Genomic DNA, 18,854 nt, shown 5'->3' on the forward strand with positions numbered 1-18,854 from the left:
CATAATACTCGTGATTCTCATTTTAATCATAATACTTGAAATTTTTTAAAGTTTCAAATTCTCGAAATTAACATATTTTAATCAAGATGAGATGATTCATCAAATTATTAGTCCAAAGGGAAAATTTGCCCAGAAGGACTATTAATTTCGTTTTAGCATTTTGCGCTTGTTGTCAGTTTATTTTTCAAATTGTTGCCACCAATTATTAGAACCTGTATTATATTGAAAGAAATTAAATAATGAACAATCTGCATAAATGTATGTATGTTTCTCGCATTGTGATAAAACAACGGTACCTAGAGCCATCAAATTTTGTATAACGTATATTTCCATCTGAATATGGGCACCTGGAAGCCCAGATTTGGAATTTGTTTTATTATCTATTTCACATTTTGTAAAACTTGAACGACTTTTTGATTAGCAAACTCAACGATTTCAAAGCCAGCAATGGCAAAACTGCACGAAAAAAAAATGATCTTGGCGCACAAGACTGTGCATCCAAAATTCTAAATATATGCTCATTTTAAAATTATTCTACGATATTGCTATTGAACTGGGAGTAATTGTAATAATTGCAGTAACCTTCAAAAATTTGAGAAATGCATTTAAAAAAGACTAAAATTCAAAATTTACATATATAGGATTAACTTTATTGCAAAGCATGTGCTAGTTCAAAACTTGTAAAAAATATCTTTTCAGGAAAGCGTGAAGAAACTTGTGCATTTTGAATTAAAGTTCCAAACGTCTACAACTTGCGGTTTTGATTTTTATTTCAGACCACTTCTAACAGGATAAGGAGAAATTTTCGATCACTACCATGCACTGCTATCATAAAATACCTTGACCAACAAGCGAAGGCCTCGAAAAAGCAGAATGCTTGGAATTCATTGCAACTTTTCCAGGGTAATAGAAATGGTTTCGCCCTATACAAAAATAGGAGGAAAACGTGAATATTAGGGTTACTGTTTACATAACTAAAAATTTCTCGAAAAGTCCAATTACAAACGCTGGAACATCAAAATGGCACAAGGTACTGCATGAAAGAGGAGAGCATAAATCACGAAACGATGTCTATAGAACTGCTCTTCGACCATATGTTTTTAATTACCTCACTGTAAATTTTAGCTTATCGCTAAAACTTCCGCAGCACAATTAAATTATTATGATTAAAAAAAGTAAATATATATATACACATAATATATGAGATCAAGCAACAATAACTAAATCACAAAATGGTGACTAACTAGCTGACAGATAGAACACAAATCAAAATTAAAACAAAACAGCTCATATAAAATATGAATACAAAAACATAACAAATAGCTGAAAAATCTTCCGGCTTTCTCAAGAACATGTTTTTTAAGTCGAGTTTCTGAATTACCTCTGGATGATTAGTAAATTGAAATAAAAAGGAGGAGCATTAATTTTTTTACATAATATTAATAAAGAATGTTATTAAACTAGAAGAGAAACATGCTAATGTTAAAATCAAAATCATAAAAAAAAACCTTGTATTTAGCGTAGGTATAATGAAACACTCAATCGATTTCGAGGGCAGCTAAAGGTCCCTCCTTATCAGGAGAAAGAAATACATAGAAAGAAGAAAATAGGAGGAGTCACAGAAACACGTGATCCTTATCAGCACTGCACGTGGTTATAACTAGATTTTTAATCAGAGTTGCACTGGCCGCCTACTTTTACTGAGCCAGGCTATCTGATCAAGCATAAAGAAATATTAGTGAAGTTAAAATAGGGAGCGAGGAGCAAATGCATCTTACGCTCAAAATCTGAACTTCAAATAATGGAAAGCAACCACAACTTCTATGTATTTCTTTCTCCTGATGAGGAGGGACCTTTAGCTGCCCTCGAAATTGATTGAGTGTTTCATTATACCTACGCTAAATACAAGGTTCTTTTTTACGATTTTGAATGCTATTAAGTTTAAGATTATAAAGTTTAAAATTAGAAAATCTTTTAAGATTTTTGTTTACAAATGAAAAGTTTCCAAACTGAGGAAAAAACCATATAAAAGAATGGGAAGGAATACACTTAAATTTGGGAAATAATTCATAAGGCATAGGCTCTATATATTGAAATATTTTAAAAATTTTAATTCCAATTCATATTCAACCTTGAATAAGGAGTTGGCAAAAATAAAATCGTTTGCAAATACAATAAACCACTGTGGGAAAAAAATTAACAGTCCAGCATTGAGATCAATATTACATATACATTCATAGAAATAGTTTAAAAAAATATGCAAATAATCGAGAACTTATACATTTTTCCGCACATCATGGCCAGGGCACTGGTATGCAGCTTACAACACATAATTGGATATTTGTTTAGAACTTCATCATTTGTAATTATATTTATCGTACATATTAGTTCTAAATTTTTTACATACATTTTATATGTATACATATATATATTGTGTCAGTCCACAAATTTGGCATTTTTTTGGTAAATTTTTAAATAATATAAAAAAACACAATTTAACATTTTAATCAATTATATATTTTTCTCCATTATCTACAATGTCTCGCCATCTTACAGGCAACTTTTTTATGCCATTGCCGTAGAAAGACTCTATATTTGATGCAAAAAAACTTGAAAGTTTATTGCGTACATCCTGTTTCGAATTTAATTTTTTTCCCAGTAAAAAATTTTGTAAGGCACAAAATAAGTGAAAATCACTTGGGGTAATATCTGGGGAGTAAGCAGGATGTGGCAAAAGCTCCCAATTAAATTCACTAATTTTTTGCAGCGTTGTTCGAGCCGTATGCAGTCTAGCGTTATCATGATGAAACAAGACTTTCTTGATATTCACCAATCATGGGTGTTTTTTTGATCAATTCTGAGTTAAGACGGCAAAGTTGTTCATTATAAATTTCTGAATTAATCGTTTGATTTGGTTGTAACAGTTCAAAATGTCCTCAACGGGATTCATCATCCATGCTGCTTTTTCCAACTTTAAACCATTTCTGGGCAGTCCTTACACTAATAGTGTGTTTACCATGTACACTATTAATTTTTATCATGTTTGTACTGATTATCTATATTCATCTTCTATGGGTACTAAAATGCATTTGATATTTACGAAAGTTGGTGATGAACTGAATAATATGTTAGTCAAATGATGACAAGTTTCACCTGGTTCAAAATTGTATTGTTTTAGTAAATGTGTCATAGTGAATGCCATGCATAGTCTTAATGCGCACGAACTTATGGACTGACCTGATACATATATACATTTTATATGTATTATATGTGTGTGTGAGTGTGTATTAAGCTTAAATAAAAACAAAACAGGCCAAAAATATAAGCAAATAGAGAAAAATATTTTTTATATTATACATGTGTGTGTGTGTAGTAAATATTAAAATAAAACGAAACAGGCAAAAAATATAAGCAAATAGAGAAAAATATTTTTACTCATTATAATTTCATTATAAACTTCTTAAATTAAATATGATGGCTCTGTATATTGAAACTGTATTAAGTCAAAAAGAACTACTTGAAAAAATAATTTAAATAAAACAATATATAAAAAAGGAAATAACAATAAATAATAATAAAGGAAAAGAGAAAAATATGTATTTTAAACCTAGAACTAACAATCTAAAAAAAAAAAAAAAAAAATACACATGCACAAAAAATCAAAAACTATATTTTAAAATATTTTATTCAGCAATTGAAAACATATATTACAAGAATTGCACACCAGAAAGTCAGATATAATAGCTATTATACAATAATACCCTCTCTTTATTATGACACTCCTATTTCCTATAAAAATTAATCTTCTTCTCTAATGTTAATAGCATTATTCAATATGAGTATTTTCCTAGACGGATATTAATAACAAACTGAAATACACATAAAAGCGATTAATGATAGTTCTGAACATCAAACTTAAACATAAAAATGAAAATGATGTATAATGATTCTGAATATCAAACTTAACACATACAATTAATAATGATGCATGATTATTTAAACCTCTATTAATCTCTCTTGGACAAATATAAATTTTCCAGTGTTACAGAAGTTTTAAGTTCTTGTTATACATTTTTCGTTTGCAAATGAATTTTAATAATATGAAAGTTTAATAATAAATGAAGTTTAATAATGATGCATATATTGATTTTTGCCTATAACAGAATAGAGGATTAATAAATAGCACATGGAATAATTTCTTGAAATCATCTAAATATTGCTAAAACATTCAAAAATTAAATCAAGTCATATAAATGCAATTTATTATTGTGATTAGTTTTACACTAATGCTGTCTTCAATAATATTTTAATACACCATTCCAATAAGTAAAATCTATTCAAATTATAAGCCATTTATTAAGCAATTTAAAAATTTCATGTTCAATTTTATGGCTGTATTTATTTCAAAAACAGAGATAGCTACCATTTTATACAGAGCAGAAAAACAAATATTTAATCATCAAACCCTAAAAATTACAAATGTCTGCTTCGAAGTTGCAGCTACATATCTTATTGTTGCAAATTAAACTTATTTAGAAATGAAAGGTAATATCACTAATACTGCAAGTACTTTAAGTGCATAAAGTTTAAAATACTTTCTATTTTTTATTCTGTTTTGGTTCTACTGGAGATGAAGAATTTCATTACATATAAACTTTACCATCTTCTTTTAGCCACTGCAAATCAGTGGATTACATGGTTAATTCATTGGAATTTGCCTCATATTCTATTCCTGGTTATGAAACAGGCTATTTGAATAAAGGATTTTATGATTCTCCCCATATGTAGTATGAATACAAACCAGTTTCTCTTTGAGAAAAGGAGGAGAATGAAAATTTGGTTAAAGTTCTTAATATTAGTTAATTCTTACCTGGTTTACTATTAAAATGCTACACTCCTTGATTTTGCATTTAAAAATGGAGGGGATTTCTTATTAATTAAAAAAAAAAATTTCAATAGATTATCACAAAATGGATTCCTGAATTTTGTGTTTTGAAAATTCATACTAGTGAGTGCAAAAGAAATTTGCAGTAAATTTACATTTAAATGCAATAAACACAAAGTCGTATAAAAGACTGGTTACTTAACTTGAATAAACTCGTAAATTTTGTGTAGGGGAAGAGGAGAAATAATTTTAGATAAAAAACATATAATAAAACGGTACTATTCGGTTTTGAGGGCCGTAAAAAATCGCCAAACTATTGTTAATGCCAGTGCTGCCAAAAATAATTGTGGCAACCCTAACGCAAGAAAGTATAATAGTAAATAATTATTCAAGATTGATGTTTTAATTTAGATGAAAGGTTAATTTCATATAATACTTTTTTATTATTATAATTTATATAAAAAAGGGTAAACATCACTGAATGGAAGTATAAGAGTAAATAACTATTTCAGATCATTATTATAATTTATATAAAAATTGCTAAACATAACTGAATGGATGCCTGCATCGCTAAAGCATAGTTTCATCTCATTGGTTGTTCAAACATAATTTTCTATGATGAATGATGTCTTTTCTTTGAAAATATTTTCGGTAAAATGCAGAATCGCCCACTTATTTGTTTGCCGCTTTTTACAAGGGTAAAAACAATTGGATTTTTGTCAATTTTCTTTTACTTTTTAAGTGAAAATAGATCGATGTGTACATAGATAAAATCAAGGGTGTGCGCAGTGCCATTATTGTGCTATTCTGGGATTTTTTTTAAAGTGAAAATAGGTTGATGTGTACATGGATACTGAGATGTGCAGTTCTTAAAAAAGCGTCAAACAGTGGGTGATTCTGCCCTTTACCCAAAATTCTATTGCACAGTTTTCGTCATGGGCAATTCCCAAATTGTTAAATCCATAGGATATCAAAAAGGAATTTACAATCAAAAAAGAATTTAAAAATTAAACTAGTATTTCAATGGCGTCTTTCTTAAGATGAACTATATAAACTTACACAATCTGAAATCAGCGCTTGTGCTAGATTTGGCGCACTGTTAAATGGGTACGTTTGCTAGATTTTTCGCTTTTGCGCATACATTTTTGCTGCAATTTTTTTACGGTCCTCAAAACGGAATACTACCAATAAAACTTTTCTATTTTTCTTTTCATAAACTGACAGCAAATTAAGAATTTTTCACTGTTTTCTATTGAATTTTTGAATAAAAAAAATTTTTTTTAAGGGAAAAAATCAATTCAGATACAGTTTGCAAAAATACAATACACAAAGCCATAAACTAATATATAAAATTCCCCTGGTTACATAAATACGAAACATAAAATCAAAAATGATATCTCAGAACAAAAAGCTAAAATGTGAACACATAAAATCAAAATGATATAGTGAACATAGTAAAAAATACAGAGAAATTTCAATATTTCACAAAAAGCCTCATAACAATTTCAAATTAAAAAATTATTTCTGTTTTAAAGTTTAGCACAAATTTATTATTTCATAGTTATATATGAAGTTATTCTCTGAAAATTGTTTCCACTAAATTTAAATTATCAAAGAAAGCCATAAATACCTAAAAAATTAAAAATGTAAACTATTACAATATGTGTCAAACAAAACTTCATGACAAGGACTGTTCTTAAACTTACTTATAAAGAATAAAAATTTACAGTAGAAGTTTAACTATCCAGGATTTAGTTAACTGAAAAGTTCATGTAACCAGAATATTTCACAGTTTTGGAAATAATGCCCCTCCCTTTTTTAAATGAAAAATTAAGCAAATGAGATGCCATCATAAAGCAGCTACAGGATTACTATTCAAAATCTCATTTACAACATCTTTCAAAATCTGAGTACAATTATACTGCTGTCTTTCAGAAGATATTGATTGATTAATTATTTCAGGACTAATATTCCTTTAAATTCAGGTATAATTTATAAACCTTCTTCTCGCTTAGCCCAAGTTTATGCTTAATATTTTCTTTCCTGTTTTCTGATTAAATCTGCAAAAGAGTCATTACTGAGAGAAACTTTACATGCTTTCTTTTATTTTATTTTTACTTGTGAAAATATATTTGCAAATCTCTCAGGTATAAGAGCTTCAGGCACTTTTTTAAACACCTTAGAAAAAGATCAGTCCTTTTCATTTAATATCAAACATGCACATAAAACGGTGGCAGCTCTCAGAACTTTTTTATGATGCATAGTATTTTTCTTTCAAGGGGGGAGGTTATATGCAAACTAAAAAATATGTAAATTAAAATTATAATTTAAACTAATGGTAACTCTTTAATTCTCCCTCTCTATTCTAAAAATCATAATGTCTGGATTGCATTATTTCTAGATCAATCCATCTTGTGTGGCCTGCATAACGCAGATGACATGGGTAATATGGAACCTAAACTCAAAATTTTGAGAACTAAAACCTTTCTGACTAAACCAAAACCTTCCTCTTGACAGGTAAATTACATTAATTTTATGCCAAATTTTTTTTATTAAAAATTAAAATACTTTTTTTAATTGTCTTTACTTGAAGTACCCATACCATATATATCTACTTTATATATAGACTGATTTTAAAATATGCTTTTCTAAGGGTGGTATGGTGTTCCCTGAAAAAAATTTATTTTTTTAAGGGTTCCGTGAGTCGAGTTTGAAGACCTCTGACTAGGAGATGTGATGAAAAATCAGGAATTTCCCAGTAAAACTGGAAGAATTGGCAGCTATGCCATTGTGAGTGACTTAAAAGTTGAAGGAAAACCTAAAGATAGCCAAGTTGATTGCTGACAGCATTACAATAAAGTGGAATTGTGTATGCATTAGAAGTAGGTTTCGTTCCCTAAGCATAATTAACTGCTTGGATCCAGCCAATAGATTTAAAAAATAAATAAATAATTAAAAAAATCTATTATAACTATGAACAAACTAGTAAATTCTAAAAGTTTCTTAATTTCAATCTGCATTTTCAATAAAAAATATCATTGTCAGGCCTTTGAATCAAATCAACAGGTTTGTGAATGCTTAGAATTCTGTTTTCAATCAAATACTTAGAGAGAGATGGCAGAAAACTTTATTTCCAGTTAACTTTTATTTAGATTCATCTGATGAAGAATTCAGCAGTTTTAAAATAGCAAATGGTCTGGCAAAAAAAAAAAAAAAAAAAAAAAAAAAAAGAAGATTCTAGGCAAGGAATGTCTGAAATAGAGCCATCAATTGATCGTGACAAAAATTTGCCTGTAACAGAAATTTTAACAGATGATTTAATTAAAAATACACTGTCTCAAGGAAGGGGGGGGGGAGGAATGATTCACAAGAATTTATCATTTAAAAAAAAATAAATAAAAAATCTGGGTTGTGGAGAACGTTTTCTGGCATCTTTGCACTTTGTGAGAAAACTCTCTATATACCTAATAAAAAATTTTAGAACTGCATCTCCTTAAACAGAAAAAAAGGAAACTTTCACTAAAACACACAGACATTCATAATGTGTTTAGTTTAACTTCAACGGCCTTAAAGCAACGATAATACATAAAAATTTAAGCATTCTATATATTCTAGAAAACATATAAAATTAAAATACCTTTGAGTTCTGTCTAAAACAGACAGACATTAGTTTAACTTCAACAGTTTCAAAGCAATGATAATACATAAAAATTTAAGCATTCTATATATTCTAGAAAACATGAGTTCTGTTTAATGCATTTTGAGCAAATTTCTTAGATTTATTTAAGTAATATTCATAATCAGATAAGATCATTTTCATGAACAGATAAGATGATGAAGCAAATTTCTTAGATTTATTTAAGTAATATTCATAATCAGATAAGATGTTTTACTTTCACATGTTTAAGGCCTACAAAAAATTCGTCAGCTTTTATGACTACAATACAAATATCTTTAAAAAATTTTTTAAATTTTAATAGTTTTAAATCTAATTCTTTGATTTTCACACTGATAACGAATCATATTAAAGTTTTATAATTTTAAACCAGAAACGACTTCCTTCATCTGTTTGGTTTTTCTACGATGCACATTTTATATACTCAATTATCCACAATTTTAATGTAGTTGGTTGATATCTAACATCTCACTGGCTTTTCAGATAGTTAACGTTTTACTGTGTATAGCAATTTTTATGCCATTGTTGTCATTACCATTTCTAAGCACACACATAACTTTATGCAGATGCTTTTGTATTTAAATTCAAGATATTCGCATTAGATTACGATGAAAGTAATGAAAAAACATTTAAGAAAATAACACACTAAAAGTTTCAACTTATTTACAAGCTCTCCTTCTTTTTAAAATCATAACACTAAATATTAATAGGGCTATAAAAATTTTCACATTGTATACAGACTTTTATTGGAATTATAAAATTATGCTCTATTTTTTTAAGATTAAATTTTGAAAAATAAGAAAATATCAAACATTCAAACTAATCTTATAAATTAATCTTCAGCATAAACTATTGACTTTTAAAAAATAAATTACAGTTCAAACAGGAGCAGGTGTAGGAACACTTAACAGGGGTGAGTCAACTTCCATCTGTTTAGGAATGCAAATAGGCTGATGATTTTTCAGCAATTTTTGTATTTCTTGAAATAATGGTTGGATGCCTTCATAATGCTAAAAAGAGAAAAATTCCAAATAAATAAAAACAAACAGTTTAAAAAAAATGCATTAAAAGAAAACACACACAACATAAATAAAATTTGTGATATTTAAATATTATTAATTAAATAATTGGTTCTCAAACTGCATTATGTCTATCCCTACAAACATGTAGCATACAACAGCAATTTTCAATAGTAAACAACACAATGACAAAATAATAAGAGATGCAAACAATGTTGAAGTTTTTATGCTTCAGAGGATTTTTTTTTCTTTTGTTTTTTGGCCAAACTCAAAATTTTATACTTTTTTACATTTTATTAGAATTTATTATTATGATATTTTTTTATTATAACAATTAACTTTTGCTAAAACAAGTTAACCATAACAATTTTAATGCATATTAATGGTCGGTTAAACAGGGTATTTATAAAGTCCCGGACCCATTTTGATGTTTAATAACTCATAAAATAATAAAGATAGATTAAAATTAATAACATAAATGGTTAGATAGACTCAAAAAGTTTCATAACCCTTGTCAATGAACTTCCACATGTGCCCCCTTCGTCGCATGAAGAATATCAAGTCGATATTCAATTTCATGCCAGGTACCTGCAAGCATGTTGGCATCCACAGAGGATATTGCGGTTGTAATTCTGGCTTTTAGGCCATCAATGTTCGACACTCTCCTCCTGTAAATGTTGTCCTTTACAAATCCCCAAAGGAAAAAGTCCAGCGGTGTTATATCAGGTGATCTGGGTGGCCAAGGAATTGGACCTCCTCGTCCAATCCATCTTCCTGTAAAATGGTCATTCAAAGAACTATGAAGGATGGTACCCCAATGAGGTGGTGCACCATCTTGTTGCAAAAAGACATGTGGCTGAAGCTCTTCTAGTTGTGGAAATACAAAGTTTTCCAACATGTCTAAGTATACAACTGATGAGACCGTCTTTCTGTAAAAAAGAAAAGCCCAATGACTCGATAGTGCATTAGTCCACACCAAACATTAACCTTTGGGGAATCCCTTTGTGCCTCACGGTATTCATGGGGGTTTTCAGATCTCCATATGCGCACATTATGGCGATTAACAATGTCAGAAAGATGTCAAAAACAAAAGAGAGAAAAATGCAATTAATAAGCAGACGATATTTAGAAAAGTACACATAATTAGACTGGAAAATGAAATTATCTGAAATTAACCACATGCGCAGACAATATTTATAAAAGTAAAGATATTTAAACCTGAAAAGGAAAATATATAAGTTATTTCATCAATAAATGCCATAAGTTTGTTTATATCTTCATTATTTTATGAGTTATTAAACATCAAAATGGGTCTGAGACTTTATAAACACCCTGTATTTCTTCTAAGGACCTACAGAGAAACTAAATTTGTATTATTATAAATTATACGTTCAGGAAAAAGTTGCTAGATTAGCTGAAAGTTTTTCTACGCATTTTGTCAAAATTGCATTAAACAAATATGGCCTCCGAAAAGACGATTTGAACTTTAAAATAGAGATGATTATTGGAAAATCATTACTTGAACCTTTAGATTTTTTTTTTTTTTTTTTTTTTTTTTTTTTTGTGTTTGTTTAGTCCCACTTAACAGCAGAAATCACAACTCATGATAAAAAGAATATGTGCACCACTAGAAATACTACAGAAAAATTAGAACACTTATCTGCCATAAGCACATTTGCTACAATTCACTGAAGCTATTCTTTCCTATTAAAAGGTATTTTCAACTACACGAGAAAAGTCAGTAAGTATAATTTAAGAGAAAGGATGCTGTGTTTTTTATCAAAAATGTTCACCTGTAGAGCAGTTAAACTCCAAGTTAATTGTCCATCATAGATAATATTTAGGCTCACAGAAAGCTTTGAATGGGGATTTCTCAGTTCCAATATTTTTAATAGAAAAAATTATAACTGAGATTTTCATTCATCAACTTGCAGTTTTATAAGAGTTTCTGAAGAAAAAGTTTAAAATTTCTTACCATAAAATCAATATTAAGACAATAAAAGTAGGATTTTCTATATCTCTATTTGAATTTTTTTAATTACAAATGCAATATATATCAGTGTCTAAATAAAATGCTATCAATGCCTAAATAAAATGCTAAATGTTTATAGAAATTTGCATTAATTAATCTATTTATTTTGCTCCTTTGAAAATTACTTAGGTAGGACAAAAATGAACTCAGAATTGATTGAGGGGTATAATGTAAAAAATAGTTTGAGAACCACTTATTTAACTTAAATTGGCATATCTGCAGCAAAAATCAAAAAAATACATAACAATTTTAGAATACAAATTAAACATTACTCTTAATCAAAAGTTAACTTATAAGCACATAGAAATGGACAACGCAAGAAAACATTTGAAATAGAAAAGTTATGCTGATTAATAGTATTTATTTCAATATGGAAAAGTTATGAAAATGGTCAATTATTTACCTGCTTAATTTGTAAACATAAAAAAAAAAAAAAAAAAAAAAACCCACCATCTGCCTAGTTTTTACATCCAACTCTCCTCAAACTATTACTTAAATAATATATCATTCCATTTATCATGTCCCTTTTCCCAAGTATATTATTTTTTCATATTACTTAGTCTGTTTTTCTTGTTTCCATTTATTAATCTATAATACTGAATTTGCACTTTTATTCTATTGTTTCTTTCCTTTTTAATAAAACCATTTGCAAATTCTAAAAAGTGTTCCTCTGACACATGAACAAGATATGAGGCATTGTAACATATATCATCTCCCTTCTCATAATACAATTTACACGGTATCTTAACATATTCACTGCCAGTCATGCACTGGCACATGATTGGCATTATTGCTGAAGAGCCAATCACGCTCTGGCGCACAGTGTGATGTCTCAGGTGCCAGTCACGTGCTGGCATGGAAAAAGCAACGCCTCATTTTTTATTTTCAAGTTCAATCAGCATTACATTTTGAATATGTATGCTGGCGTTGGGCGTGGAGTGATGGTTAGAAATTACTTGTAAACGTATGTGGTTTGGAATGGAAACAAAGTTTCATTTCAGGCAAAAATCATACATGAATAAGATTCTGAAACATATAGTTTACAGTAATATCATTGTAACTATCTTATAATAATAAATTCACTTGTAATATATGTATTTGTTTGTGATACAGTTTCATACAAAAATAATGCATATTGTTTCTTATTTTTATTTGTTTTTAAATGCCATGTGCAAGTGCATAATGCAGCAAAGCACAAAATAATTTTATCTCTAGTGCTGATCATGTGCTGGTCCGTACTCATAAAATTTTATGCGTAAAGGCCTAGTAATCAATGTACCATGCATTATCACTGTAAAAAAACAGTGAGGGTTTCTGAAGCTATTAACCACTTGCGCTAAAAAGACGTGCCACACACAGCCAGATGCTTTTGTCTCAAACCGCGCACAAAAATGAAAATAATGCGGTGCACACATCGCCTAACAACGAGATTGTTTATTTCTCGAGTTACAGCTCTGGATTACACTCGCAGATGCGGAGCGGCATAAATGAGACACTTTACCGCTTGTTATATTGTAGTGCACGGCACCGCAACCATGAAGTTTAGTCGTAGCACAAGTGGTTAAGCAAAATTTACACAAAGTTTTTGTTTGACATGTTCTTATTTCATACAAAAATATCTATTTCCTATATTTTAAGTTATTACTTACTCACAGTAATTTAGGAAACTGGGTATAAAGTGATGTGTTATTTATTTAATTTTGTTAGAATATATACTAATCCTATTCATAATTTTAATAATCTCAGAGGATTAAAAAATTATATATAAATTTCTTCTTCAGTAATTTCGCTTGGCAAACTCCATAAGCCTTGAATGGCAAATCTAGATACTTTTACCTTAAACCCATATCAAGCATTTTTGGCATCACATTAGATTCCCCATGCATCTTATTTTTTTCCCCATGCTGTTTGGCTGCTAGAAAAAGCAAAATGTACAATAACAGCAATACTCTAATTTCACGACCAAATCTTCCACAAAAAATCATTGTGGAGTTTGTTGTGTTTATCAGTGTTAATGTTAGGTTAAGACAGCAAGGAACTGGCACATGCTACTTTTATGCAATTATTTGAATCAACTGTTGTGTTTGTGATTCATTTGAAGCAAATTTTGATTTCAAAACTCAATAGATGTTGGCTTCACACAACAGAAGTAAATTAATCATATGGAAGTAGCAAAAAGAGACTCATGATCCAACAAACCTGATTTACATTCAGACGTATTAACTTTCTCAACATGAGTGGAAGCTGCACAGCCATTTTAGTTTCAAATCACATTGTAATTTAATGAGTTTGTTATTTTGAACACTGTCTTTTTTTAGCGGAAAACATCACTTTCTTGAAGACACATCATCTCTAGACGACAGTACAAAGCCCAAAATCGGGACATCCATTATCCGGAATGATCTAAAATCCGGACCTCAAAACCACCAACAATGTTTTATCGTAGGCTTTATGCATGTGCATTCCATTCTTCCCTCCGCGCATAATAAAACACCTGGAGAATCCTGATTCTTAATTTCACTTTGACACTACATAAAATACCTTGTCATTGAAGAAACAATCATTTTAGCATAAATTTGTACGATCAGTAATTTGGCTCTGTTGCTGCATATCTGCTTGGCATACATCTCAAAGCCAAACATTCCACATAGATACATCACTGATCTGATGACAACCTGGGGAATCATTATTTATCAAATATGTTTATCAAAAAATGTTTATCAAAAAATGACAAATTGAGTAATGACTCATGTAGCATATACCTAACAATTTTTTTATGTTAGTAATTGAATAATAAAGGAGTATGGTAACCTTTTGTGTTGACATTATGCTTGGCGATGATTATAGATTTAAGTTAAATGTGCTAAAAAATGTTGACGAGGAAAAATTTACCAAAAATTTCTTTCCATATGCTAAAAATAGAATTTGTTGACGATACTCATAGACCTAAAGATTACATTTAGGGCTATTTGAATTAAGAATAACTGATTTGTTATCGCATAAACCCACAACCAGCGCCAGGGCTAGTGTGGCCGCATCGAGTCAGAGAATTTAGGACCCACAGAGACTGCATCAGGCGGTAAGATATCTAGCACCGGGTCTAAATAAGGCTTAAGTATATGGTGGGAATTTATTTATTCAGAACTCTGATAAGCCTTAAGCATGTGCAAGAAATAGACATAAATATAAATAAATACATAAACTAAAACAATTCAGGCTTAATTGTCTCAATGCGCGATAGAAGCAAGATAAAATTTAACGGAACAACTTGTCATTAGTCGCCAAGCTCATGATGCATAGCCAAATATGTATAGTGAAGGACAACTAAATTTGATGATTATAGCCGCTAATTTTAAAGACTTTCGGATATTGCAAAACAAAGGTGAAATTTTCCAATTAACGGATTTTGTAAAGAAATGTGGAGAAGCAGTAATAAATGAAGATGATATAAAAGAAGTTTTTCATTGTGATGACAATGCTTCTCGATCATCAATCAATTAATGAATGGCGAAATCTGTAGTATGGTTCTAGATCCAGAAAAAAACGCTATCAATAGTGAAGAAATTGACAAAGAAGTTACTAAAAGCGAGATAATTTCGATTGACTTGTTAGTCGGAATTCTCAAAACAGAAGTTACAGGACTTCAACAATGTAACTAAACAAGGGATTATGTCTGTCTACAGAATTAAAGAGAAAGTATCAGCACAAAAAACGAAACAACTTACATTGAAAGAAATGTTTAATAAGGTAAACAAATAAATATTAAACTGATGATCTAATATCCGGAAAAATCCCAGATCCAGAATTGTTGAAGTCCCGATGAGTCCGGATTTCAGGACTTTGTACTGTACCAAGCTGTACAGTTGATTGCAGTACATATAAATATTGTTAAAAGAAACTGATATGGTGAAAAGTATGGTCATGTGAGCAATGTTTATAAAGATAATTATCACTACATAAGAAGCCAAACCAAATAGCAACATCTACAGAAGAAAAACACTAAAAAGCATTGAGTAGTATAGCTTGAATGGGAAAGTATATAAATCCATTATGGAAATCAATAATTGGTAGGCACTCTGAGCTGACCATTTCCACAGAATATTAAAGTTATCTTCTATGGCCAGTCAATCATAAAATATTTAGCTGTGCAATTTTTTTTAAACACACTATATATTTTTAAGACATGTAAAAGTAAATAGATAAATTAAACCTTCATTTTTTATTCTTTATGTATAAAGTAGACGAATAAGGGATTTTTTTGATTAGCAATAATATTCTGCAAAATAATATATGCACTGGAAATTTTTTAATAAAAATTCTACACATCATTATAACCTATGTGATTATTTGCTAAGAATTATATTACATAAATTCTAATACAGAGGAACCTCAAGATACAAGTTTAATCCATTCCAGCATTGACCTCTATAGCAAATTTCTCATATCTAGAAGCAAACTTCCCCATCGAAAATAATGGAAATCCAGTTAATAGGTTCCACACACCCAAAAAATGTCTATCTAAAAATCATTTTTTATAATAAATAACACTGTAAATTATATAACTGTAATTTTCCTTTATGAAGAGTCCTGATTGGTGATAGGGATGTGGGGAAGACGAAATGGGTTACTGTGGGGATGGAAAGTTCCCCTCTGATTCGGGAAGACTCTCTCTTGAGAATTCTATCCCAATGGAAGCAGGTTTTAGGTCAGAATCCCTTAACTTTATTTTAGTTGCAGGTTGCTTTACCAAAAACTTATCTAATAACACTTGCTTCCATCTCCTTTTTATAATGCCTCTAAAATGCGAAACTACATTGTCATTACACAAGTTCATGGTGCGCCCAAACACTGCTTTATTAAAGTAATTTTCTTCAAAGGAAGTTTTCAATTCTTCCCACTTTGGCAAAACTTCTTTGATTTTACTGGAAGAGAGGGTTTTATCTCCTGTTCCCTCCTTCCCTAATGAAAGCTCTTCTACCACCTCTTGCTGCTGCTCTTTGTGAAGTTCTTCCCGTTCGTCCGTTGTAAGTTCTTCACTGTGCTCCTCCACTAACTCATCCACATCCAGACACACACTTTTATCTAGAGAATATCTTCGACTAGCTGCCCTGTGTTGTCCACAGGTTGAGGATCGAAACCTAAACCAGGAATACTCTGAATACAGTTTTTTCCATGCTGAATTCAGGGTCCTTGCTGAGACTTCTTCCCAAGCCTTATTAAGGAGGTTTAAACACTTTAGGACGTTGAAGTGATCCTTCCAAAATACTCTAAGGGTCAGGTTTGTATTTGCAGTCATTTCAAAGCAGCTTTGAAACAAGGCCTTCATGTACAGCTTCTTACAGTTGGAAATAACTTGCTGGTCCATAGACTGGAGGAGTGGTATTGGGAGGAAGAAACAAATTTTATGAACTGAAATTCCTCCAGAAAATCATCTTCATGCCCTGGAGGATGTGCAGGACCATTATCAATGACAGGGAAAGCTTTGAGTGGTAATGTATTTTCGTGAAGGTATTTCTTCGCTGAGAGACCAAAACCTCAATTGACCCACTTGATGAAAAATTGCTGTGTTACCCAGGCTTTGCTGTTGGCCCACCACATCACATTCAGTTGCTTTTTCTACAAATTCCGCCACTTGAAAACTCATGGATTTTCTAAGCGGTAGATGTCAACAGCTTGATTTTATAATCTCCACTTACGTTGGTGCAAAACAAGAGGGTAAGCCTATCCTTTCATTAGCTTGCGGCCAAGCAAAGATTTCTCCTATTGTGTGATATAGGTCCTGTTCAGCATTTTCTTCCAAAAAGACCTGTTTCGTCACAATTAAATACTTGCTGGAGAAGAAAGCCCTCACTAGTAATATACTGTAGGAACTCTGGCTGAAATTTAGCAGCAGTAGCTGTATTATAGCTCCTAGCCTCTCCATGTCGCAATATACTGTCAACACAGGTTTTCTTTTTAAATTTTTTGAACCATCCACAGCTTGCCTTAAATGCCATCTCATCTTCAGTCGACATACCTGATGTTTTTCGGAGAAGGTCCAAGATTTCGGAGATTCTTAGCCTTAGCACAAATGATAGCTCCTGACACCAAATCGCCTTTTAACTGCTTCTCGTTAATCCATACCAACAACAGATGTTGAGAAGCTCAATATCTTCTAGGAGTTTTGGAGGGTGCTTGGAAGCAACGGTAACTCTTTTGGCCACACCAATTTTCTTAATTTCTTCCTTCTTCTTCTTCAGAATAGTGCAGCCCATCAATGTCAAACGGTCATAAATCTTCACCAATTCTGTCACTCTTACACCAAACTCATGTTTATCTGTGATTTCTTTCTTAATTTTAATGGCCATGGCATTCTCCTTTTTCTTTGCAACACTATCTGAAGCAACAATCTTCTTGGAAGGCATCATGAAATAATTATTTTCACGTTAAATGGAAAAAAACAATTAACTCACATGCGCACAAACACGTGGATCAAAGAACATTGAGTGATCAGATGAGGGGATTCTCCGTATCTAGCCGGATCAAGAAATGGTGCCATGAATACTAACAGCCTGGCTCATTACTCGAGTCAATGCTCATATTTAGAGAAAAATTTTTCGCTAATACTTTCCTCGTATCTCGAATTTCCTGTATATAGAGCTGCTTGTATCTCGAGGTTCCACTGTATTAAAAAATATATATATATATTATTTAGAAATAGATAATTGTGGATTTATATGAATGCGTTTTTACTGGGAAAACACTTTGAAGTGTCATAAAAATTAGAGACTCTAAAAATTCCTATGCCTTATATGAAACAGAAATGACATTTAATCATACCCTAACTACACTATTTGAAATACTATAAATTAGACACACTACAATGTACTAAAGCAGGGGCTTTTAACCTTATTCCCCGTCTGGGCACATCTGACAAACAGGAAATGCTGGCGGGGGCAGTAAAAAATAAGTATAACGATTCTTAAGAGTTCTTCATTTTATTGCAATCATAAGCATCATAAACAATAACCCTACAATAAAAAGGTAACAAACAATTCAAAATAGTTGCATTTCATGCGATTTTTGGGCCACGGGCTGGCAAGATTGATACTAATATAGTAGTATATAGCGGACTGTTGCAGCTGCACAAAAATAGCTTTGCGGGCACGGGTTTAAGAACCCCTGTACTAAAGTATGACTTTTTAATTAATTTCAGAAATTAGATTAATTTACACAATGAAATATCAACAAGAATTTTGAATT

The 18,854-nt window shown here is 30.7% G+C and overlaps 1 protein-coding gene across 1 annotated transcript in view; it reads right to left on the reverse strand.

The window, feature by feature from the left end:
* Positions 1–3,667: 3,667 nt before the first annotated feature.
* NELF-B (negative elongation factor B) overlaps positions 3,668–18,854 on the reverse strand; it is a 45,149-nt gene continuing 29,962 nt past the window's right edge. The window contains exon 11 of the mRNA XM_085825077.1: positions 3,668–9,571. Within this exon, the coding sequence (XP_085681203.1) occupies positions 9,440–9,571 (132 nt within the window). The 3' untranslated portion in view covers positions 3,668–9,439. The remainder of the gene's footprint in view (positions 9,572–18,854) is intronic.

Source organism: Stegodyphus dumicola, chromosome 10, assembly GCF_044657685.1.
Source record: "Stegodyphus dumicola isolate Sdum_Otavi_A_Nest chromosome 10, ASM4465768v1".
Classification (NCBI taxonomy): Eukaryota; Metazoa; Arthropoda; class Arachnida; order Araneae; family Eresidae; genus Stegodyphus; species Stegodyphus dumicola.